Below are 20,000 nucleotides of genomic sequence, written 5' to 3' on the forward strand. Positions count from 1 at the left end.
CCTGTGTAGAGTATTCTAATAAAACTGTTGCTATGTACAAATAAGATAAATGAAAATTACCTTGTAAATGTTTTTTACCAGCTCCATTGTTGTAAATGATTTTTCAAAATTATCCTGAAGTAATGCAAGAATTTGCTGTTCTCGCATATTTCTGTGAGAAATGTATTCCAGAATTTTATCTTCGGCATTATGGATTACTGGGCCATGTCCTGAATTAGAATTATAATATTTATTTCAAACAGATAAAAAACACTAAGTACAACTGAAATTAATTCAGTCTGTTTAAAAATAATGCACATGATGTACTAAAAAAGCATACTAAGTGTTCTAAATATGAATTTGTGGAAAATGATACAGGTGTAAGAGATTTAAAAATTACATACAAATTTTAAAAATTACATACAAAATTTAAAAATTACATACAAACTCTGGCCAAAACCAGAGTATTATATCAGATAAAATCTGCATGAAATGTTACTATACTTAAAAAAAAATTAACAACAAAAACAGTAAGCACATGAGTAAGGATAGGTACTATTTATAGTGTACTCATTATCTGCCAGGCACTGCTCTAAATGCATAATATATATTATTGTTTTTTTAAATATGAAATTTATTGTTAAATTGGTTTCCATACAACACCCAGTGCTCATCCCAAAAGGTGCCCTCCTCAATGCCCATCACCCACCCTCTATATATTATTGTTGTAAGAGTCTGATGAGGTAGGCACTCTTATCATACCTTCTTTATAACAGAAGTGGGAGTGTAAGGAGGGTAAATAATTTGCCCACAGTTCAACAGTGAGGAGGGGACGGTGCTGGGGTTCTGACCTGTGAGCTTTTAATTACTCTGTGCTCTTACCCACCATGCCACACTTACAAAAGATTGAAAGGAGGAATGTAAAAAGTAGCTTCATGTAAGTGACCAAGATCTATTAAAAATTCACAAGAACCACAGTAAAACTTTAAGCATCTTATGTATAGGCTAGTCATTCAGAAATGCTGACAACCCCGATTAAGTTATAGTAAAAGTTTTTTTTTTAAGTTTTTAAAGTTTTTTTTTTTTTTTTTTGTAACATTTATTTATTTTGAGAAAGAGAGAGCACGAGTGGGGGGAGGGCAGAGAATCCAAGCCGGCTCCATGCTATTGGCGCAGAGCTTGGACGTGGGGCTCGAACTGAGATGAAACCAAGAGCCAGATGCTTACCTGAATGAGCCACCCAGGTGCCCCTAAGTCATATTGAAATTTAGTTGCTCTTTCAGATAGTGCAAATTATGTATGACCCAAGTCTGCAAGAGGGATGTTTAAAATACTTAAGAACAAATTCAGCAGACTAACCTGTTACCATATACAGAGCATGGGCTTTGGTTGGAGTATTGACTATCACTTACTAGTTGCGTGGCCATCAGAAGTCTGAATCCCTGAGCTTGTTTCTTCAGCCGTGCAATGAAGATCCCACAACCTGCTTCACTGGGTTTTTGTGAGGACAACACTGTAAAGGTCCCTGCACAGTACCTGAGAGGTAGCAGGCCTTAATATATAGTAGCTATGGTTACAGAACGTATTTTAAGTTCCTGCTATGCCAGTAGGCCAGTTCACTGGAGTCACTAAAGCAAACACTCTAAGAACCTTTACCAAGGCAGCCTCTCATTAGTTTTACTCCAATGTGAGTACATCAAACATGTGCTCTCTTCTCTTTAAAAACAGCTGTCAGCTTCCATTCCTCTTAGGTCATAATAAATCCAAATGCCCAGCTCCACTATGTTTCCTATCCCCTCAGCAGTAGAAACTCATGAAAGAATATAAGGGGATTGAAGACACTGTAATTACAAGTCTCTCCATGGCTCTCTGGTTAGGAACAAGTTGGAAGGACTTAAACAATTAGGTAACCTCGTTTCTTTTTCCTTCTGGGCCCTCTTGTCCAGTCCTATGTCTTTCTTCACTTTTAGGATAAAAGGGAGGTTCATATTGAAGAGCAATGCCGTGACAGCTGAGATACTAAAACAGGCTTCTTTTTCTGGAGAAGTGAAATGAATACACAATTTTACAGTTGACATGGAAGCTACTGATATTTCAATAGTGTGAGTTAAAGAAACTAGAGCTCAGAGTTCACTGCTAAAATGCAGTCTACAACAGAAGTCAAATTGACAGAAGTGAAGACAGTTTGTGGAATGAAAATGTAAATTTATTTCCTTTGTTTAACAGTTCTATTAATAGCTGTGTAGATATTAAAAAATAACCCTTATATCTTTATATAAAGTTATTAATATCACTCTCAGCCTTTTTAATTGCATGGCTTGATAAGACCTGGGGGGGGGGGTGATTTAAAGAAGCACTGTTTATCTCTTCAAGCCCTGAAAACATAAATACACATACAGACAAACCAAAATGAACCTTCTCCATCATGTCACACACGTGGATCGCTACATGTAAGAAACTACCCACCTGGATATATAATATCAGCTTTGACTTTCAACAGTTCTTTTAGGGAGTTCATATAATCATAAAGGTCCTCAAATATAGTTGTTCCTTCTCCTAGGATGCAATCTCCAGAAAAGAGAGCATTTTCCTCTTCTAAAAGTAGAGCCATATGATCATCAGTGTGGCCAGGTGTGTGTATAACTCTAGTTAAAAGACAAAGAAGAAATAGTAACAATTATAGACTCTTAGGCTTAGAAGAAATTTTGAGAAGTAAATTATTCTCTGTCCTCATCTCAGTAAGACACAAATAAATGATGTTAACCTGTTAGAAAACTCCTTTAAAAATTTTTAAAAAATGTTTTTATTTTTGAGAGGGAGCGAGAGAGAGCACGCGCGCGCGAGAGTGCACGAGCGAGCACGAGTGGGGAAGGGGCAGAGAGAGAGGGAGACACAGAATCTGAAGCAGCTCCAGGCTCTGAGCTGTCTGCACGGAGTCCAATGTGGGGCTTGAACTCATGAACCATGAGATTGTGAGCTGAGCCGAAGTTGGAGGCTTAACCAGCTGAGCCACCCAGGCGCCTTGGGAAAAAAACCAAAAAACAAAAAAAAGTCCTTTTTTTCTTGTGGCCCATTGAAAATTATCACCAGAAAATTCTCTCCTTTAAATCAAATTTCTCATTCTGAAGTGCAAACTCAATACTTTCCCACCTTTTTCTCAATAATAAGCATGCACTGATTACAACAAATTTTGAAAAGAGAAAGGAAAATACTTAAAGGAGACAACAATTCACAATCATTGCACTACTCAAAGACAGTGCTTTTATTATTTAAAAACAATTTTTTTTCAATTTCCTTTGCATATGTTTATTTTACAATATACTTTATGGCAAGACTATGAGAAAAAAGCACTTTCGTGAGTTGCTGGTGGGAGAGCAAAACGGTGAAGCCCACAATGAAGGGAATTTGGCATTTTCTAGCAAAATTACATAACCCTTTGACCCATCGCTCCCACTGCTAGAAGTTTACCCTGAAGATATACCTTCACAAAAACAAAAAATATATACAAGTTATTCATCACGCTATTTATAAAAACAAAGTATTAGGAACAACCCCATACCCATCCATAGGACACTGTGGTCACATTGTGGTACATCCACACAATGGAATATATGCAGCAGCCATCAAAAAAAATGATGAAACTCTCTATGAACTGATATTGAGTAATCCGCAGGATATACGGTCAAGTGATAAAAAAAAAAAAGAGAGCAAAGCGTGGTTCTTTTCATGCTTTGCTTTGTTGCTGGTGTAGGCTGCGAAGTCTACTTGGCGTCGCACCCTGGTCTTTCAGGCCATGAGCAGTGGGCCTCAGGACGAGGTGGCTGGTGTGGTTCTGGGAGCCTGAGGGTGCGTGTCTGGCCTGGCGTTTGGACCCCGGAGACACACAGGCAGCTGTACTCTGGCACCCCGCACTGCCCTGATGAGAGCGCGTGGCCCTGGGCCAGCCCCTAACATCAACTTTGCTGAATGTGCCACGAAGCAGATCCTTGACCTCCCTCTGCCTACAGACCCCTCACAGTTGGGTAAGCTCTCCCCCTGCCCTGTCTCCATTTGGCCTTATCACCAAGCACCTTTTCCACACAGCCATCCAGACTGAGGAAGACCTGGAAATTTCAGGGCCACGGGAGCCACAGCCACAGACCCACCAGTAAGCACGGAAGCGCCCAGAAGGCTGGGATAACGCTGGTGGCATGCATCACCACGGGACCAACTTTGACAAGTATCATCCAGCTTGCTTTGGGAAAGTTGATATGAGGCATCACGACAGAGGAACCGGGGCTTCTGCCCAACCGTCAACCTTGATAAACTGTGGACTGTGGCCAGTGGGCAGACACGGGTACATGCTGCCAAGAATAAGACTGGAGGTGCTCCTATCACTGGCGTGGTGTGATCGGGGTACTACAAAGTTTTGGGGAAGGGAAAATTCCCCAGACAGCCTGTCACCTTGAAGACACAATGACAGTGGGAGAGCTGAGCAGAAGATTAAGGGTGTGTGTGTGTGTGGCGGTGGGGGGGGGGGGGGGGGGGGCTGTGTCCTGGTAGCTTGAAGCCATGTGGAGGGAGGTTCATTAAAGGCTAACAGATGCTTTTCTCTTAAAAACAAAGTGTGCAAGAGTGTTGATAATTGCTCTTTTGTATAGAAAGTTAGGGAAATGAAAATGTATCTATTTCCTTATTTTTGTAAAAAGAAAAGAAGGATAAATAAAAAAATGAATGAATGTAGTTGCCTATAGGGGTAGGCAGGTAGGATGTAGGGAACAAAGATACAATCAAGAAGTCTCTGATAGTAACTTTTTATTGGTTTTAACTTTTAAGCTAATATATTCTAAACATGAAACTAAATAAAAGGTGAAAGAAAACGTTAATATTGAATACAGAAAGCCAATCTTACTATGCACCAGATAGATAACAGCCATACTAATGTTAACTCCAGTAACTTTTAAGTACTAAGATTATACATCCTTAATAGAATATATCCCAAGATTAAAAGAACTGGAAGGATTTTGAACTTGGCTTAATAGGTTTATTTTTGGCAGTGTGAAGGTTAGCATGTTTCTGAGATTATTTTGTGTTTATTGTATCATAGTATAAACGAGTAAGTAAATTGATGTTGAGAAGCAAGGTTTTTACTGTGGGATAAGGAAGAAATATATATGAATGAGGGAATTAAGGTTTTAGGTTGTTTCTCATCTGAACTGAGGAATCATTATGAATTCTTTTTTTTTTTTTTTTCCTAGCTCCATGAAAGGCCCAGAAGTAATGATACTCCAGTAGTAATGAGCACACCTCACACTTAGTTCTTTGTTTCTAAATACCATTTCCCACTTAATGAAGTCAGGGTTCTTGAAGACATGGCTGGCTCCAGGTCTGGGGCAGGGAAAGTAAAAAGTGATACGGAGACATCTCTTTTGTCTGGTTCAATGTTACATGAAAATAATTCCAGGAGGCGTATTTTCACATCTATAAACATGTGTGGGTTGTCTGATATCTTATGGACAATCTTATGAACAATCACACATCCAATGCATTTATAAACAGAACCCCAATCTTTTTTTTTTTTTAATCTACAAAAATTGATCAGGAGAAGCACTCTTTTTCAGAGTCTGCGGACTGTCTTATCTGTCACTGTGCTTGCAATGCGTCCTTTCTTTTTCCCTCCCATTCCCTACTCCTGAACTCAGTAATGGTTTTCTTTGATAACCAAGGCAATAAGATTTCTTAAATTAGGGGATCAGAAATTCCAGTTCTCCAGTCACCTGGGCAGCAAATGCTTTAATCTGCATAAAAACGGTATTAAAATTCACTTCACATAGGCAGGGGGAGGAAAGGAGATGACATCAGAGGTGCTTTGCCACAGATCAGAGGGACTGCAGCTGTGGCCTTCCCATTCATCAGGTGCCACATTTATCCAGTTCTGCCACTTGTGTAATACAGCAGACTTTATAAGGACGGCTCTCTTAAAAGATTTAGAACAGGTAACAAAAGCTGTCAGACTGACTTGTCTTTGAGAAAATGAATTTAGGTCACTCGAAAATTCTTGAAGGTTATATTCAGAATCAAATCCTACTGAAACACCTGCTTTCTTCTTTTTCACTAAAGGGTTCTTGGTGGGTATTGTCTCTATCTCTATTGTATTTCTCCCCTCAAATTGGCAAGTAGACCAGATCAACTGGACATGAAGTACTTGAGGACTTAAGTAGATTTTAATCTTCTGTTTATGGAACTTTTGCTTAACGAATCTTCTCGTTAACATTTAAAACAACTGGGTTTTACTAACTTTATTAAAGATGGAAAAGGAAACAATGTCATCAATAAACTAAATGTTTTATTCAAATTCTAGTATAATTTGGGGCGCCTGGGTGGCTCAGTCCGTTGAGCGTCCGATTTCAGCTCAGGTCATGATCTCACAGTCTGTGAATTCGAGCCCTGCGTCAGGCTCTGTGCTGACAGCTCAGAGCCTGGAGCCTGCTTCCGATTCTGTGTCTCCCTCTCTCTGCTCCTTCCCCACTTGTGCTCTGCCTCTCTCTCTCTCAAAAATAAATAAACATTAAAAAAAAAAGAGAATCAAACTCTGGTATAATTAGATTTTTGTGCAAAGGTTATTTACTAAGTCATTTTTAAAAAGCGTGTCTACTTTTTTTGATTCTTTTCATTTACCTCCCAAATCTTAAAATAGATTCCCATAATTCATCTTAATCAGAATTCAGTGAAAAATTAAATGCAATTCAGATAATATCGAGGGCTTTGGCATCAATTCACCCCATGAATCTAAGATCACATTCAAGTGAGGGGGAGGCAGTGACACGAAGCACGCACATGAGAGGCTTTAGGGCACTGATACTGTCATCACTTGATCCAGTGCTGCTCACATGGTTTGTCCAGTTTGTAATAATTCACCATGTTGCACACTGATGATATGTACACTTTTCTTTTTGTATACTTTAATAAAAAGCTTAAAAAGATATGGTCTGTTCATGGCAGATGGGTGGTAATTAGTTACCTGGGACCAAATGTTCTCAATCTGCAAATTAGGTATAAATCTAATATCCATGATTCTGTAATAACTAATAAACCAGTACCATGGTTCCCAAGCCTTTGAGACAGACCCTTACTGTGTGATGGGGGAAATTCATCATTGCTGAGAACACTCCCTGAAGAAGTAGTAATGTAATGTTTATTATCCTTAGGTATCATGAACAAATTATAGGAGATACTACCGTATTTCCAACAAGAGCATTTTTAGAAAATTGCCCATAAATTTATGGCTTATGAATTAAATTTATAAATCAATGGCATAGTAGGAAAAAGGGAACACTGGTTTGAAAGAGGGCACGGATACCTAGTTCTTCATCTTCTCTTTCTCATTCATCTGTTCATCCATTTCCCTCTTTGTAGATATTTACTATGTGTTGGTAAATATTCCGTGCCTTCTATGTGCCAGGGACTGAGGATCTGACGATGAATCTGGTATCTGCCTTGTGTCAGAGAATAGCTAGCTTATCATCAAACCTTTCTTCTTTTTCCTGGGCATGAATTTAAACTCCATTTTTCCAGCCTCCCTGCAGTCAGCAGTGGCCCACCATGACTGAATTTACAGCCGATGTAACAAAAGGTCTGGTCCCTTCCATGCTCCTTCTCTACAACCCAATGGATTGACTGAGGTGAACAAGGTGACCTTGAAAACCAACTATTGAGGATGGTGGAGTCGTAAGATGAAAGGTATCCGAGACATTATTTGCAGGGGCAGGGGGCACTGGATAAATCAGGAAGCTTTTCTGGACTTTATGTGACTGGGAAGAAAACTTAATTCATGTATGAACCATCATACATTTTGGGATTGGTTTATTACAGCAACTGTCATTAACTAACACTGTGAACCTAAGGGGTTTATTACCGTTTAAGGAAATAGCTACTCACACAAAAATTACAATACAACTCAATAATTACTACAATAAAATACAAGTTATATGAAAGTTAGAGGAAGGAGCAGTTAATTCTGCCTGGGTAAGTAACATGTGAACTGAAGTTGGAATATTTGGATACGGTTAATTGTGTTTACAAGGAAGTGGTAGAATTCAGGCCAGGAAAGTGGTTTGGGGCCAGACAGTGACATGGTAAGGAGAATAAACATGATCTTGTATGCAGTTGAGAGTTATTCAAGGTTTCAAGTGACATGGGGTGTGAAGGGTAGATTGAAAAGGGGAGCCTGGAGACAGAAATATTAAGCAAGAAGCAGTGGTGGTGGACACGAAGAAAAGGGGACAGAATAGACAAATATTTTTAAGGTAAAAACTAACCTCATTAGATGTGGTGGGTGGGGAAAGGGGGAGCGATAAAGGTGAAGTAGAGCCAGCTTTCATCTTAGAAGAAAAATTAAAATCTTATGTGCTGAGAGCAATAGGTGTTCTGAAGTCGGAAAGCAAGTCGATCATGGGGGACGGAGGAGAACCATCAGTAGTTCGGTTTTTAAACTACTGAGTTTGAAACAACTTTTCAATCTCACTTAGGTTATGGGAGATTATGGGTCTGGCCTAAAGTAAATGTATTTACTTTAGGTACGGATCATCTTTTGGAACTGACAGCATGAGAAGGTCCTTAATTTGACTGAGAGCTCTAAACCACCCTGGCAGGAAATGCTGATCTATTTTTTTAATTTAAATTTTATTAAAAAATGGTAACCCTATAATTCAAACAAATTAATTTTAAAAGGGTAGATAGAGTGAAAAGTCTCTTCCCCTATTTCTCAAGCAACTGGTTTTTCTTCCCAGAGTAACCAATGTTATCAGATCTTTTATATCCTTCTTGAGATACTCTTCACTCTTATAAGCAAATATGCAGAAATCTTCCCCTATTTACTTTTTATAAGACATACATAACCTCCTCCCCCCTTCCCTGGCTAAAGGATGTTTACTGACCTGAGAGTGGCACCCTCAGTTTTAATCATGTCTCCATCTTGCAGATAAACATATTGTTGCTTTCCATCTATAATTTCTCCTCTTGGAGGGTTCCGTGGGAGTTTTTTAATGCAATAGGCAGTGTCTAGTAACAAAACATGTAAAATAGATTAAGTCATACTTTCAATGACAATTCAGCCTTTTAAGAGATCAGCTTTCATAGAGCTAACACTGTGCATGATGGCAAAAAATACTAACATTAAGAGAGAGACAAGAGGAAATGGGATGGGTTATAGCAGCGTTATCTCTGGAATAGTATTTTTTCTATCCCAACAAAAGAGCTTTTTATTCTTTCATGTGCTTCTAGGTCTACATAAACGCCCTTGAGATTTTCTAGTCACCCTTATTTCATACAAAAGTTTGAAAGTAGTTCTTCATAATCTCAGCTAGTTTTGCTATCAAGATGGGTGTTGAAGAGGCAGTAATACAGTACCTGAGAATTTTCTTTCTTATCTAGGTCTTAACATAGAGTAGAAGTCATGGCATCATGGCAGTACTTAATAATAAAAGGATGAGAGCACAGTGTTCTTTCTGTGAATGTTGAACGGAAGCCTCAAACCCGGGGCTAAGATATTAAATTGCTAAAATAAATTTAACCCATACTAGACCTCTCACTGACGTTAAGAAAGTCAATTAACCAATCAATAGCTGAGTGTGAATTATCTAACCGGTATACTATACATAGTGAATAGAAGCACCATGACATCCAGATGCTTAAAAACTGTCACAGTTGGGGACATAAAATTTACAAACCAGAAATAATTAAAGAACTATCCTTGGTCTCATTTAATGAATACTACGTGGACAATTCAGCTCATAAATGCAATGCTAGTTAAGAGAAAGAAGAAACAATTAGGAAAAAAATTCATAGACTTGATATAACTTGAAGCGTGGTGTAAAGGATGAGTAATTTGGGAAAAGGTACTGAGAAGGACTTATGGATAAGGGGAACAGCATCTGGAAAAGCACAGAGATGACCACGTGTGTCTACCAACCTGTCTAATGCAAAACACTGGCTGAGAAGCGGAGATAAAGTGGGATTAGATGCGCTCAGACCATGGAGGGCCTTATATTGCCTTTCACAGAATAGAGGAATTTAAACTTTACCGTATGTGGCCACTGTACAGTCTTTGGAAAGAAAATGAAATAATGTTAACCCGTTGATCAATATGGCAGCTCTAGGTGGGACAATGGAGGGGAAGAGATCAGAAAGACCAGGAGGGGATGACTAGGTGTCAGAACTAAGGTGACAGCAGTGGACAACATGGAGAAGAAGACATTCAGGGAAACACTGACAAGGCACAGAAATCAGGCTAGAATGGAAGAGAAAAGAGATAGAAATACTGCAAATGTAATAAAAATAAAACAACTGGGACCAGACCTTCCCTCTCCAGCCCCAAACTCCACTATTTTGTATCTTGGAGGCTGAAGCAAAAAATAATATGCTATTCTGGGAACTGGCATTACATAATAAGGCTGTCTTCATTCTGGAGTGAGATGGGGAGGTTTTTTGGTATGTGTTTATTTTTAATCTGTATAATTTTGTCTTTCAGTAGAGAAGTAGAGGTATTACATTTCTTCTGGTTATGAGACCTTTGGTACACAATCCTTCCAAAAAACTCACTGTTATCTCAAAATTATAAAACAAATGTCGTACAATAACTTTGTGTTAGTTTTTATTTTTTTATTTTATTTATTATTTTTTTTTCAAAGTTTATTCATTTTTGGGACAGAGAGAGAGACAGAACATGAACGGGGGAGGGGCAGAGAGAGAGGGAGACACAGAATCGGAAACAGGCTCCAGGCTCTGAGCCATCAGCTCAGAGCCCGACGCGGGGCTCGAACTCACAGACCGCGAGATCGTGACCTGGCTGAAGTCGGACGCTTAACCGACTGCGCCACCCAGGCGCCCCTGTGTTAGTTTTTAAAGTTACGTGCAAATATGAAAACACATGTCCTCCTCAAATTAACAATCTATATAGGCAGGATGGAGAAGGGCATGCTGAAAGCAATCATATAATAATAATTGTATTTAATAAAAGCTTATTGAGAGATAATTCAATAGTATAAAATTCATCCTTTTAAAGTGTACAGTTCAGTGTCCTTAAAGTATATCCAGGGGTGCCTGGGTGGCTAAGTTGGTTAAGCATCTGACTCTTGGTTTCAGTTCAGGTCATGATCTCATACAGTTGGTGGCTTTGAGCCCCGCATCTGGTTCTGCACTGATAGTGCGGAGCCTGCTTAGGATTCTTTCTCTCTCCCTCTCGCTCAAGATAAATAAACTAAAAAAAAAAAAAAAAAAAAAGTATATCCAAAGAGCTGTATAACTATCTCCACTATCTAATTTTATAATGTTTTCAAAATCCCTCAAAGAAACCCTTTACCCAACTGTAGTCACTCCCTATTCTCTCCTTCCAGCCCCTGGCAACCACTTACCTACTTTCTGTCTCAATCATGTAATTATTTTAACAGGGAGAAACCCTCAGTCATTTGTTAAGGTTCGAATAATGGTTTATAACATCATTGTTAATGCTAATTACTGAAGCTGATACAAGTGATATTGTTTATAATACCTTCTAATGAGAATACATTCTAATTGAATGGCATAGAAGCAAACATTTGACTCTTAAGACTGGGATGGGAAATAAACGGCAAAGACCCAGCTTTAGCTGCAAAATAACAGCTATCAGATTACAAAATATATTTTGTAAGATTTACTTAAAAATAAACCAAAATATTGGGGCAGCCTGGGGCTATATAGTTCTCATGTCTAGTAAAATTCTGGTTTCCTGCCAGCTACTGGGAGTTCCTAAATTATACACTGATTGTATATTAAACGTTTGAAAGCAGGATGCTTCGAAGTTACTGTATCTTCTCACAGAAGTCTTTTTTTTTTTCTTAAAATTTTTAAATGTTTATTTTTGAGAGAGAGAGAGCAAGCAGGGGAGGGGCAGAGAGAAAGAGAGACACGGAATCCAAAGCAGGCTCCAGGCTCCAAACTGTCAGCCCAGAGCCTGATGTGGGGCTCAAACCCACAAACCCACATGAGATCATGACCTAAGCCGAAGTAAGACATTTAACCAACTGAGCCACCCAGGCACCTGGTCACAGAAGTCTTATAAATGGCATTCATAATTTAGGTGTGGCCTGTAAAACCACAGGTTGTTAGCATCATAAAGCAGTTGAAAAATTTCTGCCATCTGATAGTTAACAAAAATAGTAAAATGATATGGAGCAAAGAAAGTAATAAAATAAAATGGAACAAGAATGCCAGTAATTAAGGATTTAGAGAATGAAGAAATACATGGGACTCTTGTGGGGAGATTCTGAAAGGTACCTCTGTATGATTTCAGTGCTGAGCAACTCAAGGTCTGTATTCAGTTGGTCTAGCTTCAATAAAGTTCAGAATGAAAGTCAACAAGTTACTTCTCAAAATATTAAAATTTTAGTGGCTATAGAGCAGTGTCAAATTTTTTTCTTTATTTCGGGGCTTGAACTCACGACCCTGACATCATGACCTGAGCCACCCAGGTGCCCCTTCTCAATTTTCTTTAAATCAACCTAATAGGTAATCTATTATACAAATATTCATTATTTTATATGGAACCCAAAACTTTTAATTTTTAATTTAAAGAAATAGGTCAAATGTCCATTGGCAGGTGAATGGCAGGTGAATGGTATAGTCCCACCATGGATTACCACTAGGCAATAAGGAACAAACTACTGATATATGAAACCTAGGTGAATCTCAAAAACAAGACGCTGTGTGAAAGAAGCCAGAGAGTGATTCTGTATGCTTCTATTATGTGACATTTTATTTATTAAAAACATTTTTTTAATGCTTACTTATTTTTGAGAGAGAGAGAACGAGAGAGCAAAAGCAGGGGAGGGGCAGAGAGAGGAGGACAGAGGATCCAAAGCGGGTCTACGCTGACAGCAGCAAGCCCGATGTGGGTCTTGAACTTGCGAACTACGAGATCATGACCTGAGCCAAAGTCAGACACTCAACAGACTGAGCCACCCAGGTGCCCCCCATTATGTGACATTTTAAACAGGCAAAACTATAGTGAAATAAAGCAGATTAATGGCTGCTGGAGGGAGACTCACTGCAGAGAGGCACCAGGGGACCTCTTTTTAGGGGCATGAGAGTGTTCTTTATCTTGACTGGATTGGTCACAAAGGTGTTTATCAAACTATACTTTTAAAATGGGCACACTTTATGTATATAAATTCAAGTTCAATGAAGTTGATTTATGAAACAGTAGGCCATAAACATTAAAAAATTTCAAACTGACCCTCATGCTAAAAGAGTTGGCCAAAGCTAGTCAAGAACCTTCAGCATTGATTTTTAATTCACAAAATTTAATGGGTAGACAGATAAGAGAAGGGTGAGGAAAAGTGACACTGAGAGATAATGATTTCCTATGGCATACGGTCCCCTAGGATTGTAAGAAAGGAGGTAAGAGGGGGAGACTGGGTGGCTCAGTCAGTTAAGTGTCCGACTTTGGCTCAGGTCATGATCTCACTGTAAGTTCAAGCCCCTCATGGGGCTCTGTGCTGACAGCTCAGAGCCTGGAACCTGCTTTGGATTCTGTGTCTCCTTCTCTCTCTGCTCCTCCCCCACTCACACTCTGTCTCTCTCTCTCAAAAATAAATAATAAAACATCAGAAAAGGGGCGCCTGGGTGGCGCAGTCGGTTAAGCATCCGACTTCAGCCAGGTCACGATCTCGCGGTCCGTGAGTTCGAGCCCCGCGTCGGGCTCTGGGCTGATGGCTCAGAGCCTGGAGCCTGTTTCCAATTCTGTGTCTCCCTCTCTCTCTGCCCCTCCCCCGTTCATGCTCTGTCTCTCTCTGTCCCCAAAATAAATAAACGTTCAAAAAACAAAAAAACAAAAAAAAAAAAGAAAATTAAAAAAAAAAAATCAGAAAAAAAAAAAAGGAGCTAAGAAGGTAACAAAGGTTGGAGCGTTTTTTAATAATGGGCCTGGTGATATTGGGTGCCCTGGCTGAAAATATCTTGGTGTCCCAAATGTAATCTCAAGCCCAAAAAAGACGACACTTAAAAATATTTAAAACATGAGTTGAATGCAGATGTGCATTCCTTTTGTGAATGAATGCTCCTGACCTTCTGTCCTTCATGTGTCTTGAACTTGCCAAGCACACCCCAATTCCAGTATCTCTGCTCTTGCAATGCCTTCTGTCTGTTCAGACACGCCAGCCAGCCAGCCATACTGTATGGCTTACTCCCCCTCCCCGTCCACTCTGGATACAAACCACTGCCCTTCCGCCACTTTGGCTTCTCTCCCCTTTTACTTTACTTAGCTTTATTTTTATCTTCATGGCACCTATCGCCATCCGACCCATTATGTATTTACCATTTACCTTCCCTACTAGAATGCAGGCTTCAGGACAGCAGAGCCTTTGTGGTGTTCGCTGCTATATCCCTTGTGCCAAGAACAGTGTCTGGATATAGTGGTCGCTTGGGTATTTGTTAAAGGAAGGAATGAATGAATGAATCTGTGTGTGATGGCGAGATGGGGGAATAAAGAGAGAAACAGTAAAGTGTCAGTTCTGAATGGGTTTCAGGTACAGAGAATTATCAGTGCAATTTACCAGCATTTCAGTGTATTGCAGTTAGTGCCTTAAAGTTACGGAGGACCTGAGACCAGGTTTAGAACGTGGACAAAAACAGCAGCTCCCTGTAACGCGTTTAGCACAGTGCCTGGCACACAGTAAATGCTCAATACTGGTTAGTTATTGGATCTGAAGTAGTAACTGTCACAAAGACAAAATTAAAACTGACCTTCATCACTGGGCAAAGGGGAAAAATAAGCGGGATAAGAGATCTGAAGTAGAAAACAGGACTTTCCCTCTCCTCTTTTGTTAACATTGGGGCAGTATTAAAGTATATTAACTTCTAAAAGTATCACATAAATATATAAGGTACTCAGTAAATGACCAACTAGCTTACATGGTTGTGTAACTGAAATAAATTATTCTGAAAACATACTTTTCCTCAATGAGCTCAATTAATGCTTTCTGTTTACCATTACTGATGCTTTTACAAATATCTCCTATGCCCCCGGTATGATCATGGTGCCAGTGAGTCACTACGATTTCCTGGATTGTTGTATTAAATTCAGTCAGAGCCTGCTTTAAACAGTTGATATATTCTGGAATTGCTGGTTCTCCAGTGTCAATGAGGATTCTCCTGAAAATTAAATGGAAGATAATCACACAATTGGAACAGAGAATATCAGCATATGTCTCACATAGATAATTCATATTACATTTAAGAAACTACATAAATTGCTTAGCTTTCAACCTCCTCAAAAACCAACTAAAGGATACTTTGCCTTAACCACAGTAATCTCACTGTAAGAAAAGTTCTTTGAAAAAAACTTATAGGGGCGCCTGGGTGGCTCAGTCGGTTGAGCGTCTGACTCTTGATTCCGGCTCTGGTCATGATCTCAGGGTTGTGGGATCAAGCCCCATGTCGGGCTCTGTGCTGACTGTGGAGCCTGCTTGGGATTCTCTCTCTCCCTCTGCCTCTCTCCAGAGCCTGTGTGTGCATGCTCTCTCTTTCAAGAAGAAACAAAAAACAAAACAAAACAAAACCTATAGTTAAATGTGAGTCTGAACTTGGCAAGTTCAAGGCACAATAATATTGAATACTTACATAGCACTTAAATATGGCATTGTTCTAAGGACTTTACATATTTTAACAATTATGTTCCTTATGAAACTATTTTTTTTAATGTTTATTTTTGAGAGAGACAGAGAGAGAGAGAGAGAGAGGGAGAGAGTGCGCACGAACAAGCGGGGGGAAGGGCAAAGGGAAAAGGGAGACACAGTATCTGAAGAAGGCTCCAGGCTTTGAGCTGTCGGCATAGGGCCCAATGTGGGGCTTGAACCCACAAACCATGAGATCATGACCTGAGGTGAAACTGGATGCTTACCCGACTAAGCCACCCAGGACCCCTCACTCCCATAAAACTATTTAAAATAGGTATTTCATGGGGTGCCTGGGTGGCTCAGTAAGTTAAGCCTCTGACTTCGGCAGTTGATTATCTCACAGTTTGTGAGTTTGAGCCTTGCATGGGGCTCTGTGCTGACAGCATGGAGCCTGGAGCCCACTTCCATTTCTACGTGTCTCCCTCTCTCTGTCCCTCTCCTGTTCACACTGTCTGTCTCTCTCTCAAAAATAAACATTAAGAAAATGTTTTAAAAATAGGTATTTCATTTTTATATCCAGAAATTAAGTAACTTGCCCAAGGTTACTCTGCAAATAAATGGCCAAACCAGCATTCAAACCCAGATATTCTGGCTCCAGAATGCGCTTTTTTTTTTTTTTTTTTTTAATTTTTTTTTCAACGTTTATTTATTTTTGGGACAGAGAGAGACAGAGCATGAACGGGGGAGGGGCAGAGAGAGAGGGAGACACAGAATCGGAAACAGGCTCCAGGCTCTGAGCCATCAGCCCAGAGCCCGATGCGGGGCTCGAACTCCCGGACCGCGAGATCGTGACCTGGCTGAAGTCGGCCGCTTAACCGACTGCGCCACCCAGGCGCCCCCAGAATGCGCTTTTATGCACTCTCTCTTTAATGCTTATTTTTGAGAGAGGGAGACAGCATGAGCAGGGGAGGGGCAGAGAGAGGGGGACAGAGGATCCAAAACAGACTTTGCGCTGACAGCAGAGAGCCCGATGGGGGGCTGGAACTCATGAACTATGAGATCATGACCCGAGCCGAAGTTGGAGGCTTAACTGACTGATCCATCCAGGTGCTCCTATCCACCCTTTGAGATCTTTTATGACATCCTCAAGTGTCTCATAGATATGGAAGAATTAGATTCAACGGTATTCCTAAAGAAACCTCGTCTTCTATACTACACAAAAACTTACACTCAAGTTTTACATTGGTTCCCTTCCACATAAAAATGAAGGTAGGAGGGAAGCATGGGGAAATGCCTGAGTTGCTTTATTTCTTGACTTAGACAACCCTGTTATATTTTTCGGCTTTGTGGTTCTGAACCTTCCTTATACTTTGTTTGCCCTTCCTCACTATTTTATGGGATGGTGTTCTTTCTCTGTGAGGTTTTCCTGAACTAAAGAACCAGCTCACAAACTTCTTAATTCATGCTGCTTCACAGTAACACCTCCCTAATTTATATTGGGGGAGAGAAGATTAGTCTTAATGAAAAGTCTGAGTCATTCATTAATATAATAACTGTATGAATTACCTACTATATGCCATGCCTTTCTTACAAGACAAAAAATCCTGTTTATACTAGTGGAGGGTGGGAAGAGCTATGAAAACAAACAGTAATAGTTGACAGATAAACAGTTCAGCATTCTGCAGAACATTAATATGGGGTAAATGACAGGAAGAAACCGTATGGCTCTTTTATATTGGATGGCTTGTTTCCCTAACCCTATTCCCAGAGACCCAATAAAAACAAACTGTCTACTTGCAGGATTGGGGTGTTTCTGTGTGTGTGTGTGGGGGGGGGCATGAATGGCCTTGTGGTCCACAGCCTTTTATCTACACCTTAAGTTCCATGGAGCAGTGGCCATACTTCACAAGTACATAGTATTCTAACTGTCCCTTCTGGAGACAGGGAAACTAGATGGTTATATTGGCCCAAGAATGCATTACGAGGTCCTGTAGGCAGTGGAAATGTAAGGAGGAGATGGTTAAAAAACATTGACACAATCGGCAGGATTTTTTTTTTTTTGAGGGAGACAGAGTGAGCGTGCACGCACATCTGTGCGTGCATGTGGTGGGGAGGGGCAAAGAGAGAGGCAGAGAATCTTAAGCAGGCTTCATGTTCAGTGCAGAGCCCAACTTGTGCTTGCTCTTACGACCATGAGATTGTGGCCTGAGCTGAAATCCACAGTTGGACACTTAACCAGCTGAGCCACCTGGGCACCTCAACAGGATTTTTTTTTTTTTTTTTAAACAACTGGAGTTGGAAGGGAAAGGAAAGAGTTGACGATTCTGTGGTTTCTAGGTGAGATGACTGGTATGTCATTAACCAGGACTGTAAACGCTGGAGGGAACAAATGTGAGATAAATCTGGTTTGGGCCAGGGTGAATTTTGATGACATTCCAGCCATCTTCCCTTGCTGTTTCTCCGTAGCACCTATTACCATGTGACACATTATATACTTACATGTTTATTTATTTATTGCCTATCTCCATACCCTCCCACAACCTACAAATTTAAGCTCTCTGAGGACAGAAACCTTGTCTGGCTTTGCTGGAACCTAGATAGTGGCATGTACTAGGGAATAAATGTTTGTTGGAGGCAGTAGCTTTATTTTTATCTTATTTAATTATCAAAACAATCCTGAGATTCTTCTCTCATTATATAGATGAAGAAACTGAGGCCTTGACAAGTTAGACATATAAGTAATATAGTAACTTGCTCAGAGTCACAAACTCTAGCAGAGAATATAATTGAATCCATACCTTTCTAACTGCAATGCACATTTTCTTTGGATATGAGGAATACCCTTTGAGGTGGATACTATTCAACTCTCATTGCACAAATAAGGAATCTGAAGCTTAAGAGAATCAACTGTCTTGTCCGAAGTCATAAGCTAGGATCCAGATTTAGGTACAGAGTCTTAACTCTAGTTGCTACATTAGACTGCCTTTTCCTATAAAAAGATACTATTTGCCATCAAGGGAGTTACAGTTTTGATAGTAAAGGTTAAACTTGCAGCTTTTGGAGATTTTTTTTTTTATGTTTATTTATTTTTGAGAGAGAGAGAAAGACAGAGCATGAGTGGGAGTGGGGCAGGGAGAGAGAGGGAGACACAGAATCCAAAGTAGGCTCCAGGACCCGAGCTGTCAGCACAGAGCCTGACGTGGGGCTCGCACCCCATGAACCGTGAGATCATGACCTGAGCCTAAGTCGGACGCTCAACCGACTGAGCCACCCAGGTGCCCCAGTTTTTGCAGATTCTTGAGCAGAGGAGGAACACGGAAACACTTGTCAGAAGATCTGGCTATTATCTGTCCACTCAAATGTTTACCGAATACCTGTGTACTGGGCATCACAGGATGGTTAGTAATGCTTTAGGGAAATTTATTTGGCATACACAGGCTAATGAGAATGAAGAATACCAGCTACAACTGCAGTTATTCAGAAATCTTTGAATCATAGTACTGAAAATGAAAAGAAAACCTAGAGAACCCTCATTCATTCATTCAGCAAATATTTACTGTACTACTGCACCATGTACAAAGCTCTGTGTGAGGTGCTGGGGATACAGTGATGAGTAAGCCTTCATTGCACTTAGTTTGGTGGGGAGTGGAAGTGAGGAAAGACATGAAGTTTCTTCTTACACAAAAATTCATTTTTTGGAGGAAAGATGGCGGCGTAGGAGGACGCTGGGCTCATGGCATCCTGCTGATCACTTAGATTCTACCTACACCTGCCTAAATAACCCAGAAAACCACCAGAAGACTAGCAGAACGGATTCTCCGGAGCCAAGCATAGACGAGAGGTCCACGGACGAGGGTAGGAAGGGTGGCGAGGCGGTGCGCGCTCCACGGACTGGCGGGAGGGAGCCGGGGCGGAGGGGCGGCCCGCCGGCAAAGCAGAGCCCCCGAGTCTGGCTGGCAAAAGCGGAGGGGCCAGACGGAGTGTGTTCAGATAGCAAGTGGGACTTAACACCTGGAAGGTTATAAGTTAACAGCTCTGCTCAGAGAATGGGAGGGCTGGAGGACAACCGGAGGGAGAGTTGTTGAGCCCTGGACGACAGAGCGCAGCTTGGCGGGGAACAAAGGCGCTTGCCAGCGCCATCTCCCTCGCCAGCGCCATCTCCCTCGCCCATCCCCCAGCCAAAATCCCAAAGGGAACCGATTCCTGCCAAGGAACTTGCCTGCACCACGCAAACACCCAACGCTGTGCTTCTGCGGATCCATCCCTCCGGCGGGTTTGACTCCCTCCCGGTGCTGCAGGGCCCCTCCCGAAGCAGACCTCTGAAGGAAAAGCGAGCTGAGCCTGCCCCTCCTGCCTTGCACCTTGCCTACCCACCCCAGTTAATATGCCAGA

The 20,000-nt window shown here is 40.8% G+C and overlaps 1 protein-coding gene and 1 pseudogene across 1 annotated transcript in view; one reads left to right on the plus strand and one right to left on the minus strand.

Moving 5' to 3' along the window:
• The window catches only part of LACTB2 (lactamase beta 2), a 33,076-nt gene that overhangs the window by 4,580 nt on the left and 8,496 nt on the right, over window positions 1-20,000 (minus strand). The window contains exons 2-5 of the mRNA XM_047841883.1: window positions 14,981-15,144; window positions 8,895-9,018; window positions 2,446-2,624; window positions 61-209 (exon numbers count right to left, since the gene is read on the minus strand). Coding sequence (XP_047697839.1) covers window positions 61-209; window positions 2,446-2,624; window positions 8,895-9,018; window positions 14,981-15,144 — 616 coding nt within the window. The remainder of the gene's footprint in view (window positions 1-60; window positions 210-2,445; window positions 2,625-8,894; window positions 9,019-14,980; window positions 15,145-20,000) is intronic.
• Window positions 3,316-5,908, plus strand: LOC125156657 (60S ribosomal protein L27a-like; annotated as a pseudogene).

This window comes from Prionailurus viverrinus, chromosome F2, assembly GCF_022837055.1.
Source record: "Prionailurus viverrinus isolate Anna chromosome F2, UM_Priviv_1.0, whole genome shotgun sequence".
Taxonomy (NCBI): Eukaryota; Metazoa; Chordata; class Mammalia; order Carnivora; family Felidae; genus Prionailurus; species Prionailurus viverrinus.